Source organism: Rhea pennata, chromosome 3 (assembly GCF_028389875.1).
Source record: "Rhea pennata isolate bPtePen1 chromosome 3, bPtePen1.pri, whole genome shotgun sequence".
In the NCBI taxonomy this organism is placed as follows: domain Eukaryota; kingdom Metazoa; phylum Chordata; class Aves; order Rheiformes; family Rheidae; genus Rhea; species Rhea pennata.
In genome coordinates this window covers 3,633,524-3,658,382 of record NC_084665.1, presented here as the reverse complement: position 1 = coordinate 3,658,382, position 24,859 = coordinate 3,633,524, and the positions used below count along the sequence as shown (strand labels likewise).

Sequence of the window (24,859 nt, the reverse complement as noted above, 5' to 3'; positions counted from 1 at the left end):
AAAGATGTGGAAGCAAGTCACCTTTAAAAGGGGAACAACAACATTCTGTCACTGCTAAATCAAAGTAAGTTTCGATGCAGTTAAGAACTTGTGTTACCTAGTCTTTGGAATGAGAGAGGTTGGTCCTCCATTCCTTCCAGATTGGTCACAAAAAATGTTTGCAAGACAGCTCTTGGTTCTGTTCTGCTTGTGTTAATATACTACTTTTACCTATGAAGCCTCTTATGCAGCTGGAAATAAAGAAATGACACACCCAGAAGTTCTACGTTAAGTCTGAAATCTTGCACATCTCTCTCAAACTGTCACCAGTTAACCCTAGCAACTGCTACATGAACCACAAAAGGCCTAAAAACTCTTTGGAAACAGAGGTAACTGCTACTGAGAGCAAGACATGGATTCAGATAAGCTAATGATTTTTCACAAGAGAACTATCAACTTCTTTTCAAATCAAGAGAGTTAGACTGACACTGCCCTGGAAGCTGCTGTGTAGCTATATTCCACATCAGCTAAAACTCTGGGCAAGTATATATCCACCCTCAGAATCCTGGCATTATCCACTATTTCAGATGATACATTCTCAAAATTTTTAAGCCCCTGTTCCCACAGAAGTTTCAAATAGTCCTTCAGCCACCACTAGAAGGCCATAAACCGTATTTAGACATCCTTAATAGCTCTAGAGTAAGTGGCCAGAGTCAGACTCCCTGTAGTGATTCAGTGCGACATACTGATCTTTCATGTTTAGGAATAGTATCATGGAAGTACAAAAAACAAATACACAAGTCTTCTGACTGAAGTTAATTCAATAACCCCAGCCCAAGAGGGGATCACAGTAGCTTTCTCTGGGGATTAGAAGATAATCACAATGAAGTTTCCTTCTCCTATAAAGCAAAAAGGTCTCTCAGGTATCAAAATGCCGAGATGTGAACTTTAAGCAGAATACGCCTTATCTGACATCAACATGATTATTATCCAACAGTACCTTTCAGCTTAAAAGAAAAATAGAAGTCTGAAATATTTTCAATGTGTACAATTTTGAGGTGAATAATTACTTGAAATGCTTCCAAAAAATTAGAATCTTAAGAATTCAGAATCATACAGGTCACAAATTGTCTAGTTTCTGTAAGTCAATCTATCAATTCATTTACCATAGAGTTAGTTTACTCTAGTTAAGCTTGATATTTGTATTGAGTTGCCCCCATGGAGAAGTTCTACCCCTTCAAAATTCCCTCCCTCCCCCCGCAAATTCAAATTCTGGATCATTAAGTTTGAGACAACTTAGAAGAAAGTACTCAGAGAAGACTCCGCAAAGGAGCACAAAATGCAAGAAAACCTCTATACACACAGCAGAGTGGTTTAAATAACAAATTCCATCTAGAGTTGGCCACTATTTTTTGGAGACACTATTTTAAAACCATGGTCACTTAAAGACCTAATATAATATATTACTTTTAATATATTAAAGATTTAGTATACAGAGATTTTTTTTCCGTTAAACAGCAAGATGCATCATTTATTTAGAACAGCCTGGTTGAAAGGCAAAGTCTCTGGCACCTTCTCCTAGAGTACCTAGAGCTGGGTAGTCAGATTTTCCCTCAGGCCTAAAGGTGCCTTCAGAACTACACACAGGCCCATCATACAACAAATGCCTCCAAGGTTCAGGTTTACCAACTTTACAGTGCAGGGGAGGGAGGGCGCAAATACAGGACACAGCCGCACCCGATCAATCCACCCCGTGATTATACTACTACATTGACAAAGGCACCTCTTCCTAAATGCTAGCGGAAACAAGACAAGGTGGAAGGTCCAGAAGACTAGAACGAGACAGACCTGTCAACGACACGCTAAACAGATCTACAAATACGTAAGTCTTCACACATAACAAAAGAGAGGAGTTAAGTTGTAGCAAAAGGCATCAGTTTTATGGTTGAGTATACAGTATAAAAAGCTTAAAAATAACAGCATAGGTGAAAGCACAAAATGTGGCTTAAGATTTAGCAAGAGGTATTGCGGGGTTATCAGAGAAGTGACACCAAGTGGGGTGGGAAACAGGTCTTCACATTACTTCAAAAGCAAAGATAATTTATGCTTGAGGGGATACTAGAAAGGGAGTGGATAGGAAGATCTACTAAAAGAGAAAACAATAAAAAGACTTACCATGTTGATCTTGTTCTCTGAAATAAGATTCAGAGATTAACAGAAAAAATTCGACAGCAACATCTATTTAACAAGACAGATACTACATTCTAGACTGTATCTGAAAACTACTGATTAAATATTTTAAGTTGAGAACATCGGAAAACCATATTCTGCTTATAGCTGAATACAAATGTAGAAAAACTCAAGTGACTATAAAGAGTAAATTGTGTGCGTGCACTTGTGTGGAATAGAGTAACTCCAGCGCTGGAAAAATAAAGTAACATTTACATAAAAGGAAACAAAACTTCATTCTCAACATTAAGCCAAAAGTACACAAGCATCACTGAGAACCTGGAGGGAATAGGAAAAAAATAAAGCCACTTTTGACCAGTTATTAAAACAATGGATGAGATATTTAGCTTCTTGTAGTCTCTCAAATGAGTAAACACAAAACTACCAAGTGAGTCAAAACATTAATTTACAGGAAAAATATTTAGCTGCTAATTAAAACTATTCCAGCTTCTCCCTTTCTCTGCAACAATTTGGAAAAAACAAAAACAAGAAGTTTTTGTCCAAAGTACCTTCCAAGAAAGCTGACAATGTTCAAAACTTCCACTCCAATACAAAGACATAAAAATAGTTTTCCAACAAAACTCAGAATTAATCACTCGATGACCTATATAGAAACAAAACAGTTGCTTTACAAATAGATTAACTTGACCTAAAACCATATTGAAATACAGTTTTCTATATATAAATACCCTCATAAGACTGCTTTCAATTATGCCTATTTAATTCTCAGCACTCCCAAGTACTAGAAAACAAAAAGAATCAGGGAGCTTTAGTAAATAGTTCTCTGGAGCAATAAAAGTAAAACTCTGCAAAGTTAACTAGTAGCTCAATATCCCCATCCAAAACTGGTAAAAATAGTAGAAAGATTAATTAAAGATTTCTAATAGTAGAAAGAATAATTAATTATTATTCCCTATAGCACTTCAAGCAGAATATTCTTGCCATCTGATGAGGGGTGTATTCTGCAGAGATAGACTTTTTTCGTGATGCACTGTTTTTTAAACATGCTTCAGTATGTTGCATAAATCACTACAGCTTATAGTACATTTAAGCATGGCTGGCAATTTAAACATTTTTTTGGAATAATTTTTAAAACATTAAAGGCAAGTGTTATCAGCACCTGTAGAAACAGAACTACCTCTTAAAAAATATGATTTGTGATACTTCGAATTCAAAACACTGAAAAAAATTCAGGGTAGACCAGTTTTTTGACATTTCTGAACTTCTTTATTTTGCTTGTGTCATAAAGGTCAGATACAACACTGAAAACTCTAGTTTTACAGGCAGCAGGAACACTGATACATATTATTTAAATCAGTTTCACTCTACATACTCAGCGAAGCTATGATCATCAGAAAGGAGTAATAATATTCTTTATTGAAAGTTTTCCAAAGGCAGAAGCTGAGCTACAGCAGTCAAAATACTCCCAGTAGAGAAAAACTTGCTAACTTCAGCCAGTAATGGTTAAGGGAGCACTTGTGAATGATCAGATACATCTGATATATGTATTAGACTGAGGCAAATATGAAAGATGAGAACCTAGCTAGAAATGAAGTGAAGCATATCATCCTCAGACAGCAAGAGACAGACATACAAACTAATCTGTTTGTTCCCAGAGGATCTGGTAAAGTTCCCTAGCCATAAACAGTTCGCTGACTCATACAAGCAAAGAATGGAGATCTGTATCAGTTGGAAAAATAAGTTTAGAAAATTTTATTTTGTGGCTGTGTTAGAGATAGCAGACTCACTACATCACTACAAGGGGTACTTGTAGAGCAAAAAAGGCAAGAAAACAGCCTCACAAAAAACAGGCATCTAGAAATGAAGAACTGGAGTAATTATTGAATAGTAACTACAGTAAGATTATATTACGAAGTATAGTTGAATGTAATTACCTGTTCAGAGAAATACTTTAGAAATAGTCAAGAACAATGTAACCAGTGCATCCTTCTCTGCCAATTAGCCTAAGCTTTTACGTTTTAACAGTGTATTCAACAATGTGTTGAAGTAATCTCTTTCAGCCACTTTAACTACACAGTTAAAGCTTTGCGAATAGTTGCATAGATATTTTTAAAGGGATCTGAGAGGGCCTAGAGGGAAAAAAAAGCTGATGCAATTCTATTGCACAAAACTGTCTAGTAGTAGCTTAAAAGACTCAAATGTCCTTGAGCAGGGTAGTTAAGTGCTAATTCAGAGAGTACTGCCAATTCACGCAGCCTATACCACCAGGACTTACAACAAAGTTTCAGAAGAGTCACACAAGTCAATGCACAGATTTAAAAATCAAGTAAAACAAGAGCATAGAAACAGGCTGGATAACAGATAACATCTATTTAAGAAGCTTGTAAACAGTTTATTACCACTTAGTGAGAAAAACAGAAATCCAAGTTTAAAAGAAGAGAGATAAGAGTCTCATGGCTGGCCAGCAAGAAGTGAGAAAGTCGAAATAACACCAGAGAAGATGATAAAGGAAAGCAGACAGTTAAAGTGTCATTCATGAAGTGGCTAAAGAACGCTGTAAAGATGTAAAAACACACATCCAAACAGAAAAGATAGTTCAAAAGTGGGACTCAACTTCATGAACAGACAAGTACAGATAACTCAGAGATGCAAAGAAGCAGAACCAGACAAGATGTACAAATTAAAGTAGTAAATTACACTGAAGGGGAATTGTTGCACAGATACAGAATCCGCAAAATAGAAGTTGTATTCAGCATTCTTAACTGTCTTTTAAATAGTTAACACTAATCTTAATACTTGGTTCTTCTTTCCAAAAAAAGAAAACAACTTCATCAGAACTACAGCTGTCAGCTATTAAATTGAGACATTTTAACAAGCTCTGGATTAGTTTATGCCAGTCAAGGATGCATGAAGAATTAATTCAGTAAAGGATAAAGATGAGTCATACAGTTTGAAAACAGGCCCTACACTACCACAGTGATCCAATATAGCTGGATCAAAAATGCTGTATTTAACTTTTTGCAAGATTCTTGATATTTAGAATAGGTCTTCAGGGCATTAAGATCTTCTATTCTAAGGGAATACTTGAATAGGATTTCTAGTACTGCTACTCCAACAGATTAGAAATTTATTATTTTCTGGAAAAGATGCACTGTAATTTCCAAAGCTCTCCAATTATCAGAGACTCCCACAATAAAGGAATGCAAAGTGAAAAGTAGTAAAACAGAAGAATACCACACTGACTTCAATTAAGGTTTTCATTTCTAATAATTATTCCAAAAATATTGAAACAGACTTGAGGTGCATCATGGAGAAAATACTGACTTTGTTGTACTACAACACAGCAGTCAATTCAAGAGTCAGATATGAAGTAACATCCATGTGCAATTAAAAGGACAGACTATTCAAGCTTAAATTATTCAGGGCAGGATCTAGCTTGTTTCTTATATTTATATGAGAAAATACAAATATTTAATATTCAATATCAAATTCAGATACCTCACTCAGCACTTTTACTACAAGCTAATAAAAGGAGGACACTCAAAAGATGAAAATCAGAACTCAACCCCAGGTTCAACAGTCTATACTTAAACAATGATGTCAAGTATTTGAAAAACTATCCAAAAGCTGAAAGATGCTTGCGTTTTTTGTAAAAACTCTTAGAACTAAGATTACTTCTTCCCCTCAGAAGTCAGGGCTCATTAACTGTTGCACAAGGCAACAGAAGATTAAAAACAGCTGTCCTATGAAGAGCATTAAATTTACATAAGTTCTAAACGTACATAAAAGTAGGCACAGAAGTATGCACAAAGCAGCATTATAAAAGTGACTGCTATTTATGGGGTCCAGAGTTTCTCAAAATAAGCAGACACACCCCTGCAGAGCCCAGTGATTTCTAGTAATAATTACCAGTTGCTCTGGAGGCTCACAATCAAGAATCTAGTCATCCTAGTCCAAGATACAGCACAAATAATTGCATCCATCCCCAAAAGACTCTGACACAACTGTGCATGCATACACAATTTACCCAGAGAACGACAGGCTACTGTCTTTCTGCTGCTTCCCATCTTATCTCTTCATAGGCTACACTTACAGAAGTTTACTACTTGTGAACTTTAATAAAGACATAATATGCACACATCGGCACACTTGTCTTCAATATGAACTACAAATCAAAAAATAATAATTCTAAAATGCAAGCAATTTCACTGCTGTTTGCAAGATGCTGGGAAATACGGATTGACTTAAACTATAAACAATACTGCACAGGCTTAGAACAATCCCTCTAAAGTAAGTATGCAAGACAAAACTATGGCAAAAAAATGGAAACAAAAAAAACCCCACCTCACCCTCTCACTCAGAGTACCAATTTTCTGGAATCTAAAAGCCCTACTCCCTACCACAGGGCATTTCAATACTATATAGTTATATAACAGCAGGCATAAATCTTAAAACATCATCTTCTACTTCCCTTTGATTTTAGTCACTTATGACAGTTTTGGTTTTCACATCAGTAAAGAAAATTTGACAACCTTAAAGCTAACTGCTCAGATTTCAATCTTTTCAAAAGGTGAGCTACTCAAAAGCATAGACCAGTAAATGCAATTTCAGCAACATTCAAATTTCACACTAATGTTGAAGACTATAAAAGACTAAAACGTATTAACCTTTCGTATTCTCTAAATGACATTCATCACTAAATTGATTTTTCAATATACTGTCTGAAATTTAAAAACTAACCCAAATAGTGCCCTATGTAAGTTCTTTTATATTAGTCTCATTATTTAAAAGAATCAAACTTACTGGTCTGAATAAAATACTTCAGGCAGAGTAATAATTTTTTAATAACATCCTTACACTTTTTCAAGGATTAAAAGCACTGGACAGTCTTTAATAGACACATCTATGAAGGACAAGTGATTAGAGTTGAGAAAGTCTGCCTAAGTCCAATATAGGAGTCAAGTCTACTTATTTATACAAAATTTTGTTGTTGCAGTTTCCATACGTACCCTGAAAGTTTTTCTAGACTTGTTAGCAGGTCTACATGCAATCATGCTTTGATCTCCAAAAAAGTGGAAGTGTTCCTTTAGTGTTATCAATGCAATTGACCCATTACTGCTCAGATATCAAGGTGCTAAGCCTGTTAAGCAGTGGCTCACTACTGAATTAAACTTCCCCGACAGAATATCATTACATACACAACACTGAAAAAGCTGCTCAGTCATCATGCCCACAAAGCACGCATGAGTACGAGAGCCTAAACTCATACTCATGCAGTTTGTTTCAAAAAATTTACTTTGAAGTCCTTTAAATAACTAACAGCTCTGCTAGTCACAGCATCATAGAGCAGAGAAAATGCAGGTGACTTGTTTCAACTTCAGTGACGCTATTCAGAACCTTCCAGTTGTCAGTGCAACAACAGTTGTCTGTCTTGTACAACCTGCTACTAAAACCTCCAAACACCTGATAAACAGACATACAGGGACTGTTCACAGAGTGACAGGGGTAGGAAAAGAGAGAGAAAGAAAGAAAAAGAGAAAAAATAAGCACTATGTATAGGTCTTCTTTCCCCAAAATTTCTAGCTGTTTAAAATAAAGGGTAGCTGGAATCCCTATTTGTCATGAGTGTATAGAAGGAAGGAAAGAGGTTTCAGAGCTTCAAAAGATGATCCTAAGATCGTATTTTTGTGAGAATCCCAGCTGAATCCACTTTTCCAGTAGTGGTGTTCCTTCCCAGAACAGTATTATCCCTGGTCTTCATTTCTGGGCTTTCCATCCATTATCCCCTCCCTCTTGTGCTCCCTCCAACCCCAAATTCTGGCTTAAGTTCTTTAGATAACAAATGTCTTGCCACATTTTTAATTCCCACTCTATACAACTTACTGAATGTTATAAAGCATTTGTGAACTTCAAGCTGACTGCATGAGCTTTTTAAAATAGCCACAATATCAGCTTATTGGGGGGGGGTGGGTTCTTTGCCTTAACAGTTTGCTTAAAAACGTCCATCACCACAGACTTCACAAATATTGACACAAGTGTATTAACTGGCACAACCTGTTTACAGCTTGGAAGCTAATATTTTCATTACAGTTTATGAACAACATTGTCTTGCTATCCAATATATTCAATGAGTTTCTGAGTCTTCATTAACACAGTTAATCTTTACTTATTTCTCTAGGGATTCTTCCTTATTTATGGGACAGAATATAGACAGCAGGGTCAACTGTCAAGTTACCAGCAAGTCAGATATAAATGGTGCAGAAAAGGCTGGAGACTATATAGTTTTCACAAGCAGTTAAAATAATGTGTTTGTGGCTGTGCCATATACAATCTCAAAGCAATATACATAACATTTTGTACTGGTCTTCCTACATATGGAAAAGACTTAGTTGCTAATAGCTGCCAATTTAAAGTTTTCATAAGTTGTGCTTTCTGAAAGCTAAATTAAAACATCACCTTTACATTTTTCCAATTTATTTAAAATAAACTGCCATCTCCAAAATGACTGCACTTCAGAGGTATGGGTATTTTTATTCGTAAAGACACCTGAACGACCTAAAAAAACCCAAACCTTCTCCACACTGACTTTTGTCACTTAAACTATATATAAATAGATACGCACAGGAAGACAAGCTACATTTTAACTTTAACCTTGGTTGAAATTATCTCAATGTTCAGCATTACTAAGCAAACATGAGATTTCAAATGGTGACCAAAATAATCTAGCTACATCACATGTCAAGAAGTGTATATTGCTTCTAGTTATATCATTATAAATTATATCATTATGAATTAATGAAACTTTCTGATCACTGATCCAGGGCAACGGCAGTGAAAGTATCCCAGAAGTACTTGAACTGGTACACTGAAAGAGATCCATCTATGCCAGATTAAAAGATGTTGCTCCTTATCCAAGTCTGTCCTACTTCATTCAGCAAGGCAATCTTTGTAGCAGATCCTTCTCAAACTGCTGGAGTTGAAATTACTTTCTTTAGGCCAATGATATCTAGGAAACTCAATAGCTCTCATGTGATATAAAAGGCCCACTTCCAGGGCTAACCTTTAAAAGAAGGCACTGAGGAGCTAATATACTGATACAAAGATGTTGAAAGAAGGTAGTGTATAACTAAGCTTTTGAGCTCTATATACCATCATATGCCCTGAACTAAATGGACAGTGTATAACAAGTTTTCTAGTGGCATAAAAGTTGCATTCTAACTCTAATGATTTATCAGTCCTGAGACCTCAAAATTCTTAGTAGTTCATTTGCTTTAGACTTTTTATTTACATAGCCACAAACACATTTTCCATTTCCCAGTTAACATACTAGTGTTAGCTTTTGGACAATCAAAAGGGCCTCAGACAAGTTATTCCCCCTACACGACCTCAACTTTTCATTTATAAAACAAGGACAATATTTATCAGCTTCACAAGAGCATAGCAAGATAAGCTCTTACTATCACTGGGTTAAAAAAAATGAAAGTTTTAAAATAATTTAATCAAGTTAATAAATAAAACTCCTCATTTCCCAGCAGTAAGGAGTTCAAATCTTTTTCCTCATTTTAATTAACAACAGTTTGCCGGTAAAAAAACAAAGTCATTATGTCCTTACAATACCCTGCTTAGAGGTTTCCAACTACATACCCTGTAAGCACTTCTCAAACACACATATAGGTACATACATACAGATTTGTGCCTCTCATCATTCCTCACTCAACACTTCAGTCTTCACTCCCCCATCCTTCTAGTGCTTCCTCCAGAAGCAGAGGAGTTTGATCGTGACTAGGACATCACAGAATAGCACTTTCCCCATTTCTGCTGAAGATTCTGGGGAAAAATACTAGCACATAGGAAGTACAATCAACCACCTTTGCTTCTGTGGTCTTTCAGTAGGGAGTACACAAGAATAAACAGATGTGGAAACAGAGAAAAGGCTGTAAGCCAGGAACAAAGATGGAAAATAGGGAAAGGTGACACTAACTGAATTTGCTGCTATACAACAAAGAACAGCACAGTTCTTCCTTCTGATTAGAAATTCACAGTACATTACAATCCTGAGCAGAAAAAAAGGACTGGGGAGGAAAGAAGAGAGGCAAGGAAATCAAGAGCGAATGGTTTTCAAGAAATCATAAATTAGCTCAAATTACCAAAAAAAAGTTGTCCTATAAACATAGTTTTTTGTCACCATTTCGCACAATTCAATCAAAACAGTTTCATGCTCAACTACCATTCAGACTTCACATTATATAACATTTTAGCAGAGGATATAATTTTCTCCAACAAAACTTAAAGAATCATAGGCAGTTAAAAAAGGGAGGGGGGAAAGAAAGACGAAAGAAATTCTCTTACTAATAGTGAAAACAAAGGAATGCTGAAAAATCTTGTGCAGTTGTAATTTATGAATTATAGTGTAACAAAACTATTAAATATACCTATAACTAAAAAAAGCTATTCCTTTTGTGGCAGTGCCAGATAAGCACTGATCCAACACTCGGCTATAGGGAAGCTATAAGATCTTCAGAGCTTTATTTCTTCTTAAAATATACCACCTCAATCAAAAGTGAAGAAAATATTTCTTAAAGAAGCCTAACCATACTTTAACAGTTTTTTGCACATCTCTGATATACATAGGTGAGAAAAAATGAGGTAGAAGCAGACTGAGAAACAGTCTAGCACTAAAATGTGTTTCAGATTCATTTGTTTCCCTAGAAATGTCAGAATTAAAGTCTCATCTCTTCCAGCACTGACAGTCAGAACTGGTCACATCTCCTCCTTTAAGTGTCTAGAGAAACTCTGATTTAGACGTTATTAAACTCAGTCCCTTAATGCTTCCCTTTTAGTGCTCACTGACTCTCAGACTGAGGTCAGGAGCAAAAGTGAAGTCAGATGCCTTAGCAGATAAGATGAATGCCTTGGAAGTTCCTGAGGCACGCCCACCAAACATGGTTTCCACCAACTTTCACTCTTCACTGTTACCAGATTTGCTAAATCAAAAGTTACCCCTATAAGACAGAATTCCAACTTTATTCCACTACAGAAATACTGAAAAACATAATTACTTACGAAAGTCTCTTCACTCTTCCCCCTGTCTTCCTTTGAAGATCAGAGAGCTAAGTAAATTCGCATATTCAGATTAGCCTCTAAACTTATGCCTCTTTACAATCACTTCCAAAATAAAAGCTTTTAATAAGCAAACTGCCTTAAATAAACCTACCAAGTACTTCTTCCTTAAGACCTACACATGAGCTTCACAGCTTGAATTGTAGACAAGTTACATCTGTAGCAGATCAACCACCAGTGGTCTATAGGACAGACCATACAATTGCTTCTCAGCTCCTCACTTCTGCCTGTAGCTTGCACTCAGGAGTAAGATAAATAGTAAATTCAATTTTGTAACAATTCTGCATCATTGTAAAGATAGCAGCGAAATTATCATTTTGCAACAGAATAACTAGTTTTTTCTTCACTCAAGCATTTATTTTAGCACTCTCCCTGCCAAATAATAAACAATGATTCAAGATGTTTTGCTATTTTTCCCCCCCAGAAAAAGTTTTGGTAGTCCTTCGCTTCAGTAGCTTACGAACACTGCTCTAGATCAGCCTGTGAATGAATCACTTCAGCTAGAGAAAAATACTAAAGTAGTGTTAAGTGCCACTAGTCAAGCAAAGGGAATCAGAACTTCTCAGCAGAGTTAGCAGTAGTAGGGTCCAGATTTAAAACAGTCTGTTCAAAAGATTCCCAAAGATTCTTTTCAGCTTATTAAAAAAGATATGCATGTTACATAAAGTGGTTTGGTTTACTTTCCTGGAATTCTTTGTATTCTGTTTTGCAGCTATGAAGCTCAAAAGCTAGATAAGAATCAGTCCCTGTGAGGCATTCCCTATTAGAATATAGGCTGCTTGAACAAAATGGAATTTATCCAAGACCAAGACTGTTCAGTATCCTCTACCTATGCTATTTATCTTTTTCTAGCAAGTGTTTCTGTGAATAGCATTTTCTAAATCAACTCTGGCAGAAATAGCGTATCAACATTGCATCCAACATTATGTAACAAACTCACCAACTTAGTACTCTCTGCCTGTTAAAAAATTACTCTTAATAATTTAAACAGCTATACCAAAACATTCAGGGTTATACTGACTCACTAAATACTTATGTTTTATCTTAAAATATCTATTATGAATACAACAGCACATTCACCTCTTTTTCCTCCATCTAACTGCCAGCTCTCTGGTCCTGTAGGAACACAAAAGAAATGTTACTCCAAACTGTGAAAATGGTCTCTATTAAAAATAGAAAGAAAAAAAAAGTCGAAATAGAACCTATTTCTATTTCATTTCTATTTCTCTTCCCAAATTAGATCCACAAGATGAAGGTAGTAAAAATAACAGTAACCTAAATCACTTTTCTTTTTTTTTAATGCTTATCAGCTACTTAGTTTTAGCCTCGTTTTCAAACTACAAGGCCTCTAAAGTTATCAGAAATGGGGTACTAATAAAGCCATGGTGAAAAGTCTCCTGGTGTTGTTACTGCTTATTCTAGCAAACACTTTCAGTGACAAAAATAATATCCAGAGTAGCTTTTTCATGCATCTGCATTTAAAGCATGCCAGTTGACTGTATAGAAATACTGCTTAAGGAATCACAAAATAATAATGAACATTATTATATGCTATTATTCTAGTAGCAAAGGATTCTAGGATAATTTTGATTCTTTCTCCATTCTGTCTTAATCATAGCTACCCATACATAAGAGCTAAATTCATTATGCAGCACTCTAATACAGATCCCACTGTTAAGTAACATTTTCTTTCCTCTTGTGCACGTTAGCACATCTCATCAGAGAAGTCACTGAGAACAATATTTTCATAGAAGACCCAACTAAGGGCAGCAAGAGCCCAGCTACTGCATGGAATATGACCACTCTCCATCTACATACTCATAGCAACTATCAGCACCAATCATAATTTTTGTTTTCAAGCTCTTTATCTCACTAATACCTTGTTTTCAAAATATGAGCTTTCTTTTCCAACAGTCTCAATGTAGCCCATGACTCCGTGAAGGCATTCAGTAAACATATCATTTTAACCCACAAGTCAAAACAAAACAAGTCTCTAAACATTTTGAAGTATTTCTCCAAATACTTATCTAACAGACATCAAAGAATACATGCAAAGAAAGCTTGAGCATAAAGCAGCTTCTGCCAAAACTTTATATTAAAAAAGTATATATAGCAATCCTCTGTTTAAAAACAAAAGGGAACCCATCTTTGGCTCCTGGGTTCTATGAGGTCTACTGTGAAATGGCAATAAGCAACTGGCCTTGCACTCCGAGAGGTCAGAATGAAAAAATTCAAAGTGCATGTAATTCCCCAATTCTAGAACCAAAATATTGCCAGAGTCTTCCTGCAGGCTAAAATAAATGTTTATTAAAAAAGGGCGTTGATTTCTTGGCAGTGGTGGCAAGTAGGAGACACCCCTAGTGTCGACGTAAAATAGTACAGGACTCCATACTGTAGCTCTAGACTAATTTTACGGCAGTAAAAGGGAAATTTAAATCGCCATGATTTAAAAAACAGGGCAACTCAAATACACACACCTGGACATACTGCATATCTTCCTTCTGTAGCCTCAAAACGCGCACACGTACCATATTTAAAGAGCTAGCTTTTAAACCTGTGCAATTAAAGCATGTATAATCTAGCACACTCCTGCCATGGGCTACGTGCATTATAGCTTTCCGGTCTGCACATGAACAGAAAAACGCTGCTGCACCAAGGGCGGGGGGAGGAGAAACCTATTGAGATTGCAAAACAACCCCCGCAAGACACCGCTGCTGAAACGACGGGTTCGCTTATGGCAATGCAGATACATCTGGAAAACAGATGAAGCGCAGGCCGTAGCATCTGAACCCCCGGATTTCGGGAAAGGGCTGGAAGTGAACGAGGGCAATCGTATTTAGGGGGAAAGCAGTGCGTCTGTGTGCGTGTTGTGTGTGTGGGGGGGAATATCTGGAGGTGCTGGAGGAAAAGGGGAAGAAATAACGTGGGAATGGAGGCAGAAAAGCACTTGGCGGGGTGGGGGGGGGGGGGGGGAGCGAGCGAGCAGCGGGGGGAGGTAGCGCAGGGAGTAGGCGGAGAGGCAGCGGGGTGAGCGGGGCAGAGGCGGCGGCCGTGGGCGGCGGAGGGCAGGCAGCGGGACGCGCCGGCGCCCGGAGCTGCTCGGGACGGGCACAGCAGACGGGGAAGCCCGGCGAGGCGCGGACGGCCCCCGGGCGGGAGCCGGAGGAGATGGGGGCAGCGGGGGCCGGGCCGGGCCGGGCCGGGCCATCACTCCCCCCCCCCCCCCCGCCGCGGCCGGAGGCGGTCTGGAATATTCCGGCAGGCCTGGGCTGGGGGCTCGGCGAGGGGGGCAGGAGAGGGGAAGGGGGGGGGTCCTCACCATGGTGGCGGGTGGGCGTCAGGAGTCTCCCCCGCAACTGAATCGACCTAGCGCCGGCCTCGCTGCCCTCACTCGGCGCCGCTGCCGCCGCCGCCGCGCCCCGGGCCCGCCGCCGCCGCCGGCTTCCCCTCGCTGCAGTGGCTCGCGCTGACCCACAACGGCGCGCAGGCGGCGAGGGGGAGGGGAGGGGGCGCGCGCAGCCCTAACGCTCGGCAGCCAGGAGCGGCGCCTCCCACATCCGGGCACCCAGCGCCGCCTTGGCCCGGGGCGGGGGGCGGGGCTGGCGCGTGACGTCCGCGAGCTGGCGGCAGGGGCGTGTAAAATGGCCGCCGGTGTGTGAGGGGGCAGCGGTGGTGGCAGCAGCGGTAGAGGCAGGACGGGAAGAGTCTTCCCGGCGCTTTGCGGGGTTGCCTCGCCGCCAAGGGTGCTGGGGTAAAGGCAGCGAGGTGGGGAGTGTGCCGAGCGGCCGCGGGGAGGGCCCGCGCACGGGGCTCTGCAAATGGAGCCCAATGAGAGCGCAGGCTCCCACCCTGTCCTGGGCCTCCCTGCCCAAGGAGGCTCTTCCTCTTCGCGGGCCCCGAGGTGCTTTGAGGCCCTTCAGCTCCTCCAGTTGTCGTTAGTCACTCACGTGCCCTCTTCCCCTCCTGCTCCTCTTCAAACTGTGGTCAGGGCCCTTAGTGCTTTAGCTGCTTTTCTCACTTCTAGCATTGCTTCTGCTATGTGCAAAAAAAAAAAAAAAAAAAAAAAAAAAAAAAAAAAGCTAAAGGGAAGACACAGTGTGAGCCTTTGGTTATGGGATCTGTGTGGGAGCAGGTGTCCTGTTGTTCTGGCACTTGCCTTCTTCTAATGTAATGTTGTGGAAAACTGACCACACTGGAGAGCATGCGGTATTTTACATCTTTTCAGGAAATTTGTTTCTTCTGTATCAATAGTTAATTATAGAAAACTAACAGAATTTTCTTGACCAGATTATTTTTAAAAGCCTTCCTGTGTCTGTCTGGTTTTGTGACACTTCATGCGCTGATCAGTCTGTAAAATAAAATGACTGATACAGTTAAGTGCAAAATAAAAGATGCTGTCTTAACAGCCCTTTTGAGGCAAGATTTAGGACAATGCAACTACTTTGCAGAAGTAAGGCTGAGCCTCAGGGAATGACCTATATATATGTTGTAAAGTTTTAAGTAGGCCAGATCATGCCTTTAAAACCTCTATGAAGGGTAAGGTAAAATAGTAGAGATGGGTCAATTTTACATTCAGTTTGCTGCTTTTTCCCTTCTCTCTGTGCTCACTCTAGTGACTATTTTGAAGCATCATAACATAGTGCATAACATTGTGACAAATGAAGTGGTGATGTGAAAATAACAATTACCTATAAAATATTGTTGTGTTAATACTGCCAAAGAATAGATTCAGTGTCATGTTGATGTTGTTTTTCAGACATTTAATATTTGGCTTATAATAGCCAGATACTTTGGTAGGGAAGTGCAAATCAGTTCTGCCAAGTTCAGCAAGGACGGCAACATTATTTGTGGGGAAGGGGACACTAGATTATTACATTAAAATCAAGTTACTTTTTTCTAGGATCATAGTTGAGTGTGGCTTTCCATTCTAAAATGACCATTTCTTCTCCTTTTGGCATCTTGGAAAAGGAACTGCCTCATCATTGTAGCCCTGTTGTGGGACTCTGAGCTGGTCTAAGACTACCTAAGGCTAACTTAAGAGTTTCTGGAGAAACGGAGCCTCTCGAAATCAAATGCTAATATCTAAATGCTAGGAGGAATGGTGAGTCTCCTATACAAAAGCATATTCATCTTTTATTTCACTTCCTCTGCGTGAAATTCAAGAACATATTAAAAGTTCTAATCTAACAGATTGAAACAAAACACATCAACAGTTTCAAAAGAACTATCCATTTATTAATGACAGACAAAAACATACTTCAGATTCTGTTCAGGAACTGATATTCAGCTTGCCTTTATGCCCTGCAAACAAAGGTGAGCTTGACTGAGAAGAGTTGCAGACAAAGCATAGACTAGGGACACTGTTATATGGAAAAATCTGGCAAAGCTAAGTAAATGGGGAGCATGATGATGAACAAGTATCTGCAAATAAAACGTAATTCACACTGAAAGAAAGCAAAACAAATGCTACTCTGTAGCTTTCAGTTTTAAGTTAATAGCAAATCAGCAAAAAAGGCCCACGTGGTAAGAACCTGGGCTTTGCCGAGGTGAGAGGTTATGCAGAATGAAATAGTCTGATCCAGGCTGAGGTCCAGGAAGTTCTTGTTGTCTTGCACTGTGCTTGTTAACAAGTGCAGGTGGTTAGGACAGCAGTTCTCTAGAAAACAAACCAGGAGCTAAGGCATCTAGGAAGAAAACATTCCTAGATTTTACTGAAAGCTAGTATTACAATTTACTAGGCCCTACATTCAAACAAACGAACAAACAAAGCCTTACAAGAACTCCAAAAGAAAAGTTCTGATGTAAAATAACCTGGTATAAAAGCCTTGCTGCATGCTTCTCTCTCACTGCAGCCTTACCTCGCACATGCAAATCTGAAGCAAAATCAGTTAACTGAAGTTGAAGGTGGCTAGAATTTTTATTGCATAGTATAATGGGACAGAAATAAACATAAATGAGGAATACAATACCTTAATTGTTACCTTTTTATGTTTCAAGCAGTAACAGCCAAGAGCTTATAACAATACATTTTTTATCTTCTAATACAGTTATGCCATTGCCAGCAGTTTTGAAACTTTAGATACAGTGTGAAGACATGCTAACTTATTTTAGTTCCTTTTTCTGTGTTATTTTTATATCTGATTTCTAAAAGAGGTTAAAATACAAGATGACATTTGTTAGTATGTAAAGCTAAGAATCTGTACAAAACTATGATTTGTGTTTAACATTTTATATTATCTGTATTTCTGAATAGTTTTTTTTTCAAATATAGATATTTAAATACATCTTTAGAATAAATTTCAGACAACTCTGTAGTTTGTCAGTTTCGGGCTCTTAGTAAAGCTTCTTTGTAGCATAATTATAACAGTTCAACTTCAGAATAATTATGTTTTTGCATATAACTAAAAGTCCTTTTAGTTACAGATAAATAAACAGATAAGTTAACTATGTACCTATTTGCGTTCTTAAGTGACATTAACAATAATAATATGGTTTGCCTGACCTAATGCTTTGAAAACAACTTCCATGCGCATGGTTGTGTGACTAGCCTCTAGCTGTAATTCTTTTCACAGCGTAGTTCTTAAATGCGATTTGTCGTGTGTTATCTATCTTTTAAGTTTCTTGTTTTTTAGTACAATGTGTATCTTTGATCCTCTGAGAATATCCTTCTTTATCTTGCCATGATCCTCTGAGAATATCCTTCTTTATCTTGCCATGTTCTGTTCTTCATATATACATCCCTTATCACAAATGTCCCTGAGTTTATCTTGAATGGAGTATTCCTGTGTCTGTTAACACAGGGTGAGGGCTGCCACCTAATTAAATAATCTTCTGTCCTGACCCTAAACAGCAGCCCATAAGCAGCTTTTCACAGCAAAGCAGGTAAACTCTTAGAGCAGTGCAGTATAGCTTGAAAAATATGCCATTTTTAAGCTTACAAGTGTTCTTATTGGCTCCTGTTATATTTTATAAAAATAAATATAAAAACTCTCATTCTGTAACACTTTAACAGGAAAAGAAAACACCTTTTATGACCTGACTTTGAAGAAAAGTGCCTTTAGCTACTGGGGTGGGGGAAGGAGGAAGGATGCAGTGTATTATCAGCAAAAGAGGAAGGCTTTCTAGACAGAAATGAGAACTGTCCTTCTCAGAATGTTTGAATTGAATTGCCCTGTTGCTGCAGGTACTGAAGTCCTAAGTCTTTAAAACTGGTGCACCATATTTATTCATCTTATTTTATCTGCAATAACAGGTAGAATAATAACCAAATCTAAATATATAGTACTGACTAAAACTGACAAATGGATGGAAAGATAAAGTACTTCTCATTGTATTTCTCTTACACCTACATCTGTCTTTTTGGTTGAAAGAAATTAAAAGGAGTCTGTTCTTATTTTCTTGCGTATATGTATGTGTAAATTCAAGCCAAGATTTAGTAGACAAGGGAGATGATGTTTTTCAGATCCAATAAGATAGAGCTGATAAAAAGGTCAAATAAGAAGGTTAGGGACACAGGAGAATGCTTCTCTCTTACCTCAAAAATGAAGAATGAGGCTGTTCTTAATACTAGAAGCAGTGTGGACTGCAGAAGCTTTATGAAGCTGTAGGTTAATATGATGTTTTTTGGTAACTGTTGGATCATTTTGCATTACTGCAGGACAGTAGAGTTCAGCTAGTTAGAGCAGATGTGGAGGTATAGGTATCTATAGCATGTCTATATATACTAAAACTGTTGTTATAAGTGGTTTTGATTTGTGGATTCCAGGGGACATGGTGCCTGAGGTGTTGTGAATTAAATGTCCTGATAGTAGAATTATTTTTTCAGTTACATTTTGAGCTCATAGCCAAGGTTTGAAAATCAATTCACTAAATATATTTTTTTCTTAACGGGGCTAGAAAGAGTTGGCTTCTGATTTCTTAAACTTCAGGGCTTGCTTGCTTTCCTAAACTTGTCAGTGCTAGCTATGCTAAATTGGGGATAAAAATGCTTTCCCTGCCTTTGACCCTGTGCCTGTAATTATATCACTGTATCAGGTAGCTCTCCACAGAACAAATATATGGAAACAATTTGCAAGAAAAATATAACCTTTTATTCTCAATCTATCTTGACAATATGCTGTTGGCATAATAATTAAATACAGTGATCTTATTTGTCTGGCAGCTGTTGAAGATTTTGTGATGGCATCCGGCTGTAGTTTAGATTGGTAAAATTCGCTGATTTTTTTTTGAAAAAAACATTTGTTCTGGGGAAGTCTGATAAGAACAGTGGGCTGACTGCTCGAAGAGCTCACAGCAACTGGGAGTAAATGCTGCAAGCACGAATACAGTTTGATTTTTTTTTCACTGTTGTGCTTGTCTAGCTCAGTTACAAAGGATTGTTTATGTTTCACTCTCCTAAGGATATACATACATCAGTCTGAGCTATGATAGTCTTATCTTCCTGCAGTAGTGATTAAATAGCAGAAATTGCCCTGTGCAGGATATTAACGAGCTTTTAATGTATGTACCTTTGATATTGTAGAAACAGTCACTTGAATTATTTTAAAGTGGTACCTGTCTTATCACTGAGCATGCGTTGGCTGATTTGTCCAGGTTCTGGCCAATTTTGCAGGTGATGACTCAAATATCAATCAGACCAACAAATTAATAGTGAAACAACAGAGTTTGAACAGAAACAATGCCAAAATGTCTTTTCTCCTCCTCCCCCCCCCCCCACCTTGTGGTGGAGGGAAAGCTGGGAAACTGTTTGATCTGCCAACAATGTGAGTTGGGGGATGATATGTAAATACCTAGAAGTAACCTGACTCTTTTGACACTAGTGAAAATAAATGTTGCTTTGACTGAACTACCTTTTAATATACCAGTATATGTGCTGTGTAGTTTAATGAACGTAGTGAAGCATTAACCCTTTCTGTGATCACAGACAAGTAAGAGAATTGCTGTAACAAGTGCTGTCTATTGTATAATATTGTAAACGGCAACCACCTTAGCTGTGCATTTTTCCATAGCTTTCATTGCTGTGATCTCAATGCCCTAATATTCTGCCTGTCTTCATTTACAGTGCCATCATCTGTGTGAAAATGAAATAAGCTGTTAACACTTTTAAGGAAAATAAGTGTGATGCAATTTGATCATGTATATCATTAACAATGTGCATGTTCAAGGCCTCCATGACCAATCTTGACTGTGGAGATGAGACCAGACTGAGGTAAGTAATCTTTCTTTTTCTGAGCACTGCTTGTATGATTTCCCATTCTGTGCTATGTAGGGACTCTGTAGACAGAATATACTGTGGACTGTGTGGTTTGTAGTTTCAGTTTGAGAAAGAGGAGGTAATGTAACCCCAAATACCAATTAAGTGTGATTGCCACGGGAAGTGATCTTCTGCCACTGGAACTCAGAAGTGCCTCTGAGAACTCCCAGGGATCCAGTGCATATTTTGTGCTAATGCAGAATATTAACTATATTTTCATAGCTATGATAGGATTTACTACTTTAGACATAGCAAGACTGTTCTGGAAGATGATCTTTTCTTGAGATGCAGAGGATCTAGTCTATCAGCTGTGCCTTTTTGTCAGTGTATGACTTGCCATATTGGATACTGCCTTTCTCTTACAGAATGCCTGAAAACTACCATGGTATCTGTAGCATGGGCTAGAAAATTGCCTCCGGTCTTTGGTGGTGAGTGAAGTTGCAGTCCTGCTCTGCTGCTTTCAGTGTCAAGAGTCAGTTTGTTCTAACACTGCCGGTTGAAGATTCTGTATTTTGTTCCCATAAAGCTGGTTCAGATTCTGAATCCAAATTGTTTGGATGTCCTGGGTCTCATCCTTTCAACCTGATGCTGGAATATATAGATTCTACCACTAAATATTTGTCCTTTGAGCTTTGCATAGTTAGGAATAATAAAGAGATTCAGTTTCCTGGCATCATCATCTTCCTTGGAAGAAAAGAGTTCGTAAGACTGCATCTTCTTGTGCACAGCTGTTATGCCTGTCAGGAGCTCTTGTTCTCCACAGAAGGTAAAGAATTCCTTACAGGAGCTGTAACTTGGCTGGACACACTGTAATCTGTGTTTATCTGAAAATGTAGTGTGATTTAAGTCTTTGGGCCTCCGCATTGCAACAGACAGCCTAATTAAGAGGCACTTGCCAGTAATGGGGTGCAGCTCGTTACTGTGGTACATTGTAAATCATGATTCTTGCATATTTGGCAAAATGCCTTCTAATTTCTGGTGTGAAATGGCTTTATAATTTCAGTGAATTTAAGGTTCTTTTCTGATCAACCATGCTGTTGCTTAACTCTCTGGCAAAAAATTGCTTGGACAGAGATTTTTCTTCTCCAAAAGGAGCTACTAAGGAGTTTTCAGAAAAGTGAGAATAAAGGTTTTTCCTTATATTTTCATAGCACCCCCCCCACACACACTACTCTGTCTGACTCAGGCAAAAGATAGGCAAAATGAAACTGAAGTTCCTAAATAAATACCATGAAATTTTGGGTGACTTAGTCATGTAGTAGTCTTGGTTTCTTCCTTCTGTCAATAAGGAAGAGTTCTGTTCTTCTTAAAAGTTGTCTTTTCATTTTTCAGCCTGCTTTGCACACTGAAATAAACTTTAGGTTTTGTACTGTAAAGAACCACTGTTAGAATTGGCTACAGCCTAGAAGATTTTAGCACTTGATAATCTCGAATGTGTTGTCCCTAGTTCGAGCAGTATATATCCTTAATATAAGATACTTGAGACTGTCCTAAGTGTGAAATCTAGTTTCAAAACAAACTTCCTTCAGCCTTGTCTGTGACAGGAAGAATAAGACCAGTGGCAGCTCTAGTTCTTTTTAACTGATGGGGAATTGAACAAAAATTTTGTAGCTTAGGTAGGTGTGTGTATGTATGTATGTATGTATAACCAAACAGAAGATTAAGAGAACAATGCCACACACAAGAGGGTAGCGCTTGTTATTCATTGTCAAGATAATACTAGCCAGATGAGACTATTTACATATTGGAAAAATGGCCATTATTTGGTAAAGAACCTTTCCATTTCTGCCTTCAGCTGAAGTTTCTGCAGACTTAGTGATAACTTAGTGATATAAGTAAAATCACCAGGGAGAGCTACTTCACAGGTAGGTGAAGTACACAACTGTGTACCATTGGACTAGAATGAAAAACACTACATTAGCTTTTTAATCAACATAATTTGCAGTTTTCTGGCTGACTTGTGCTCACAGAGGCATTTCCCTACCTCCCTGTTGCTAACCAGCAGCTCTAAAAGCATGGACCATGTCTGGAAATTTTAATGTCCTGGCCCTCTTGCAAATAGAAACCATTCTAAGAAACATTCCTCATGGCATGGTGAAGCAGCATGCTATTGATTTGAACATACCTAGCAAAGTATAAATATAGGTCATTAATGTTACCATTTCCTGCAGGATATAACCTCTATAGCTCTAGCAATGCTTTGAACTGGACCTCAGTAGGCAGAAATTGAGAGCTTTCATTCGCTGTGGCTGTGTGCTGTATCCCTGCAGTGAGGGGTAAAGAGGAGCAATGATGTAATCCTCTTGAGATTAGCCCCCTCCCTTCTTCTGACTGGGACAGTCAGCATCAATAGCAAGGCACATCTCAAGGGATGACCAACTACCTTACAGTCCCGGACTACGTGGCTTTCATGGGGCATGAGGGAGGGGGAGGAAGGAGATTTAGTGCATGACTCTACAACTTCTGTCAAAGATCAAAATTTACTGCACAAGTTACAATGGTACAAAGCAGCAATTCTAGTTGAGCTAAGTTTCTGTTAATAAGAATATTTACTTTATAATTACATTAAAAGTTATGCTAACAGCAACTACTCAGTAAACAAAGCTAGCTAATTTATACTAATTACAACTACTCAAACAAATGAACTTCGCAAACCAATTCCAACTAATCCTATCCACGCATTGTGTCAGTGGCCAACATACACTCAGTCCCAGAGAAGTAACTGTGGGAGGATGTCACCGTCCTGAGGGGTTCCGCAAGTTGGCAGACCTGCTGTCACCAATGAAGAACCCAAGACAGCCTCCAGGGCCAACCTATTTATACGCTTCAGGGGAAGGTGGAGGTGGAGTTGTGAGGCCAATTGCAGTTCTGTCCACGCAGCCTTTTGGCTGCTGCAGGTTCAACTCTCCATCGTTGCTATGATGATCGCACCCACAGTCCTGAGGAGTGGCCGAACACCCCCAACAGCAGGCTCACTGCCTTGTGCACTCTTCAGCACTACTGAAGAAAGGAGTTTGAGTGACTGCAAATGACTTCTTCACTCTTGCAGTGGTTGTCCCAGGGAGAGATCCCAGAGCTGGTGTAAGGAGTTAGTTCCAGTCTACAATGATTAACACTGCTCCAGCAGTAAAAGCAGTTATTTTCTCTCAAAGTCCGGAGGAGGAGGTAATTCCAGACCACAATAATTAACACTGTCTCAGCTGTGAGAGCAGGCTTTGTTTCTCAAGATCCTGGTGCCCAAGCAGGCCTTATTCTCCAAAGTGTTGACATCCTCTCCTTCTGAGTGTGAGGCGCAGGAATGCAGACTGCCTGCAACTGGCACCAGATTGGGGTGGGGAAGGAAGCTGGGAGCATCCTCTCACGCCGCATGTTGGTACATCTAGAAAGGTAAGAGAACTTGGCCAATGCAAATGAGGGCTTTAAAAAAAAAAAAATGTCTGCAGTCAGAAGCATAAATAGAAAGTTACTTCTGGTATGGATCAACCTGTAGCCGTTCTTTTGTGGGCTGTCAAAGGTCTATGGGGGGTGGGTTTGTTTTGTTTTTCAGCACTGCTGTTGCAAATGCACTAAATAGAGCCTATTTTAGATGAATTCACCAGGGAAGCCATTCTCAGGATAACCTGCTTGTCAACACTTGGAAGCCTTTGGATACAGTGTAAAACTTGACCTTCTCCTGTGGAGCAACAGAAGGTCAAGGTCCTTGAAAATGCTAGAGGTGAACAGAGGATGTTTAAGGCCATTAAAGCTTGAAATGAAAAATATCTGTGTGGTATTAAAATGGAAAACATCCATCATCAAAGCAAAGTCAGACCTGAAATCTTCTAAAGCAGTGGGATCTCTGGTTCATTTGTAACTAAACTAAAATACAGCTTAACCACAAACTATGCTATCTTTTGAGTAATGTTTATGTGGGGCAAAATGTATATAAGGGAAAAAAAAGGCATTAATGTAACTCCAGAATTAGGAATATGGTTTTTTTTGTTTTTCTTTTTTTTTTTTTTTTTTTTTTTGCACTGTGTTAAGTATCTTGTTTGTATAATGCTTAGTTAAGGAAGGACTCCCCTCCCCGATGGTAAATGCTTTAGTTTATTGATATTGCAGTAACATTCAGTGCACTTGTTACTGCTTAAGTGGCCAGTCTACTGGTTGGTTAGCTTGTACATTTATCTTGTTCTGAGTATGTGGGTGTCTATTATGACTGTTTACATACATCTGTCTGATGCTACAGAACAAACTGGAAGTGTAAAATTATCAATCCTAGGCATCGTTGCAGTCAGGCTAGGTGTTGCTCAGATCTTCATTCATGAGTAGCCAGCC

The 24,859-nt window shown here is 38.7% G+C and overlaps 1 protein-coding gene and 1 long non-coding RNA gene across 5 annotated transcripts in view; one reads left to right on the top strand and one right to left on the bottom strand.

The window, feature by feature from the left end:
* Positions 1-14,813, bottom strand: part of PPP3R1 (protein phosphatase 3 regulatory subunit B, alpha) — a 41,085-nt gene extending 26,272 nt beyond the window's left edge. For 2 of the 3 annotated variants that reach the window (XM_062571406.1, XM_062571405.1), the window contains exon 1: positions 14,609-14,813. Coding sequence is in view for 2 of the 3 variants with exons in the window: in XM_062571405.1 (XP_062427389.1) it covers positions 14,609-14,611 (3 nt within the window). In the remaining variant the exon portion in view is untranslated. Of the gene's footprint in view, positions 1-12,369; positions 12,406-14,608 lie in introns of all 3 variants that reach the window. The other variant, XM_062571404.1, reaches the window with a different exon arrangement.
* Positions 14,814-14,924: 111 nt separating this feature from the next.
* Positions 14,925-21,091, top strand: LOC134139093 (uncharacterized). Of its 2 annotated transcripts, XR_009958064.1 has the most exons (4): positions 14,925-15,040; positions 16,258-16,390; positions 20,351-20,497; positions 20,908-21,091. It is a non-coding gene; the product is annotated as an uncharacterized LOC134139093 (long non-coding RNA). The 2 variants fall into 2 exon arrangements; XR_009958063.1 differs by lacking the exon at positions 14,925-15,040 and having other exon boundaries at positions 16,195-16,390.
* Positions 21,092-24,859: the final 3,768 nt, after the last annotated feature.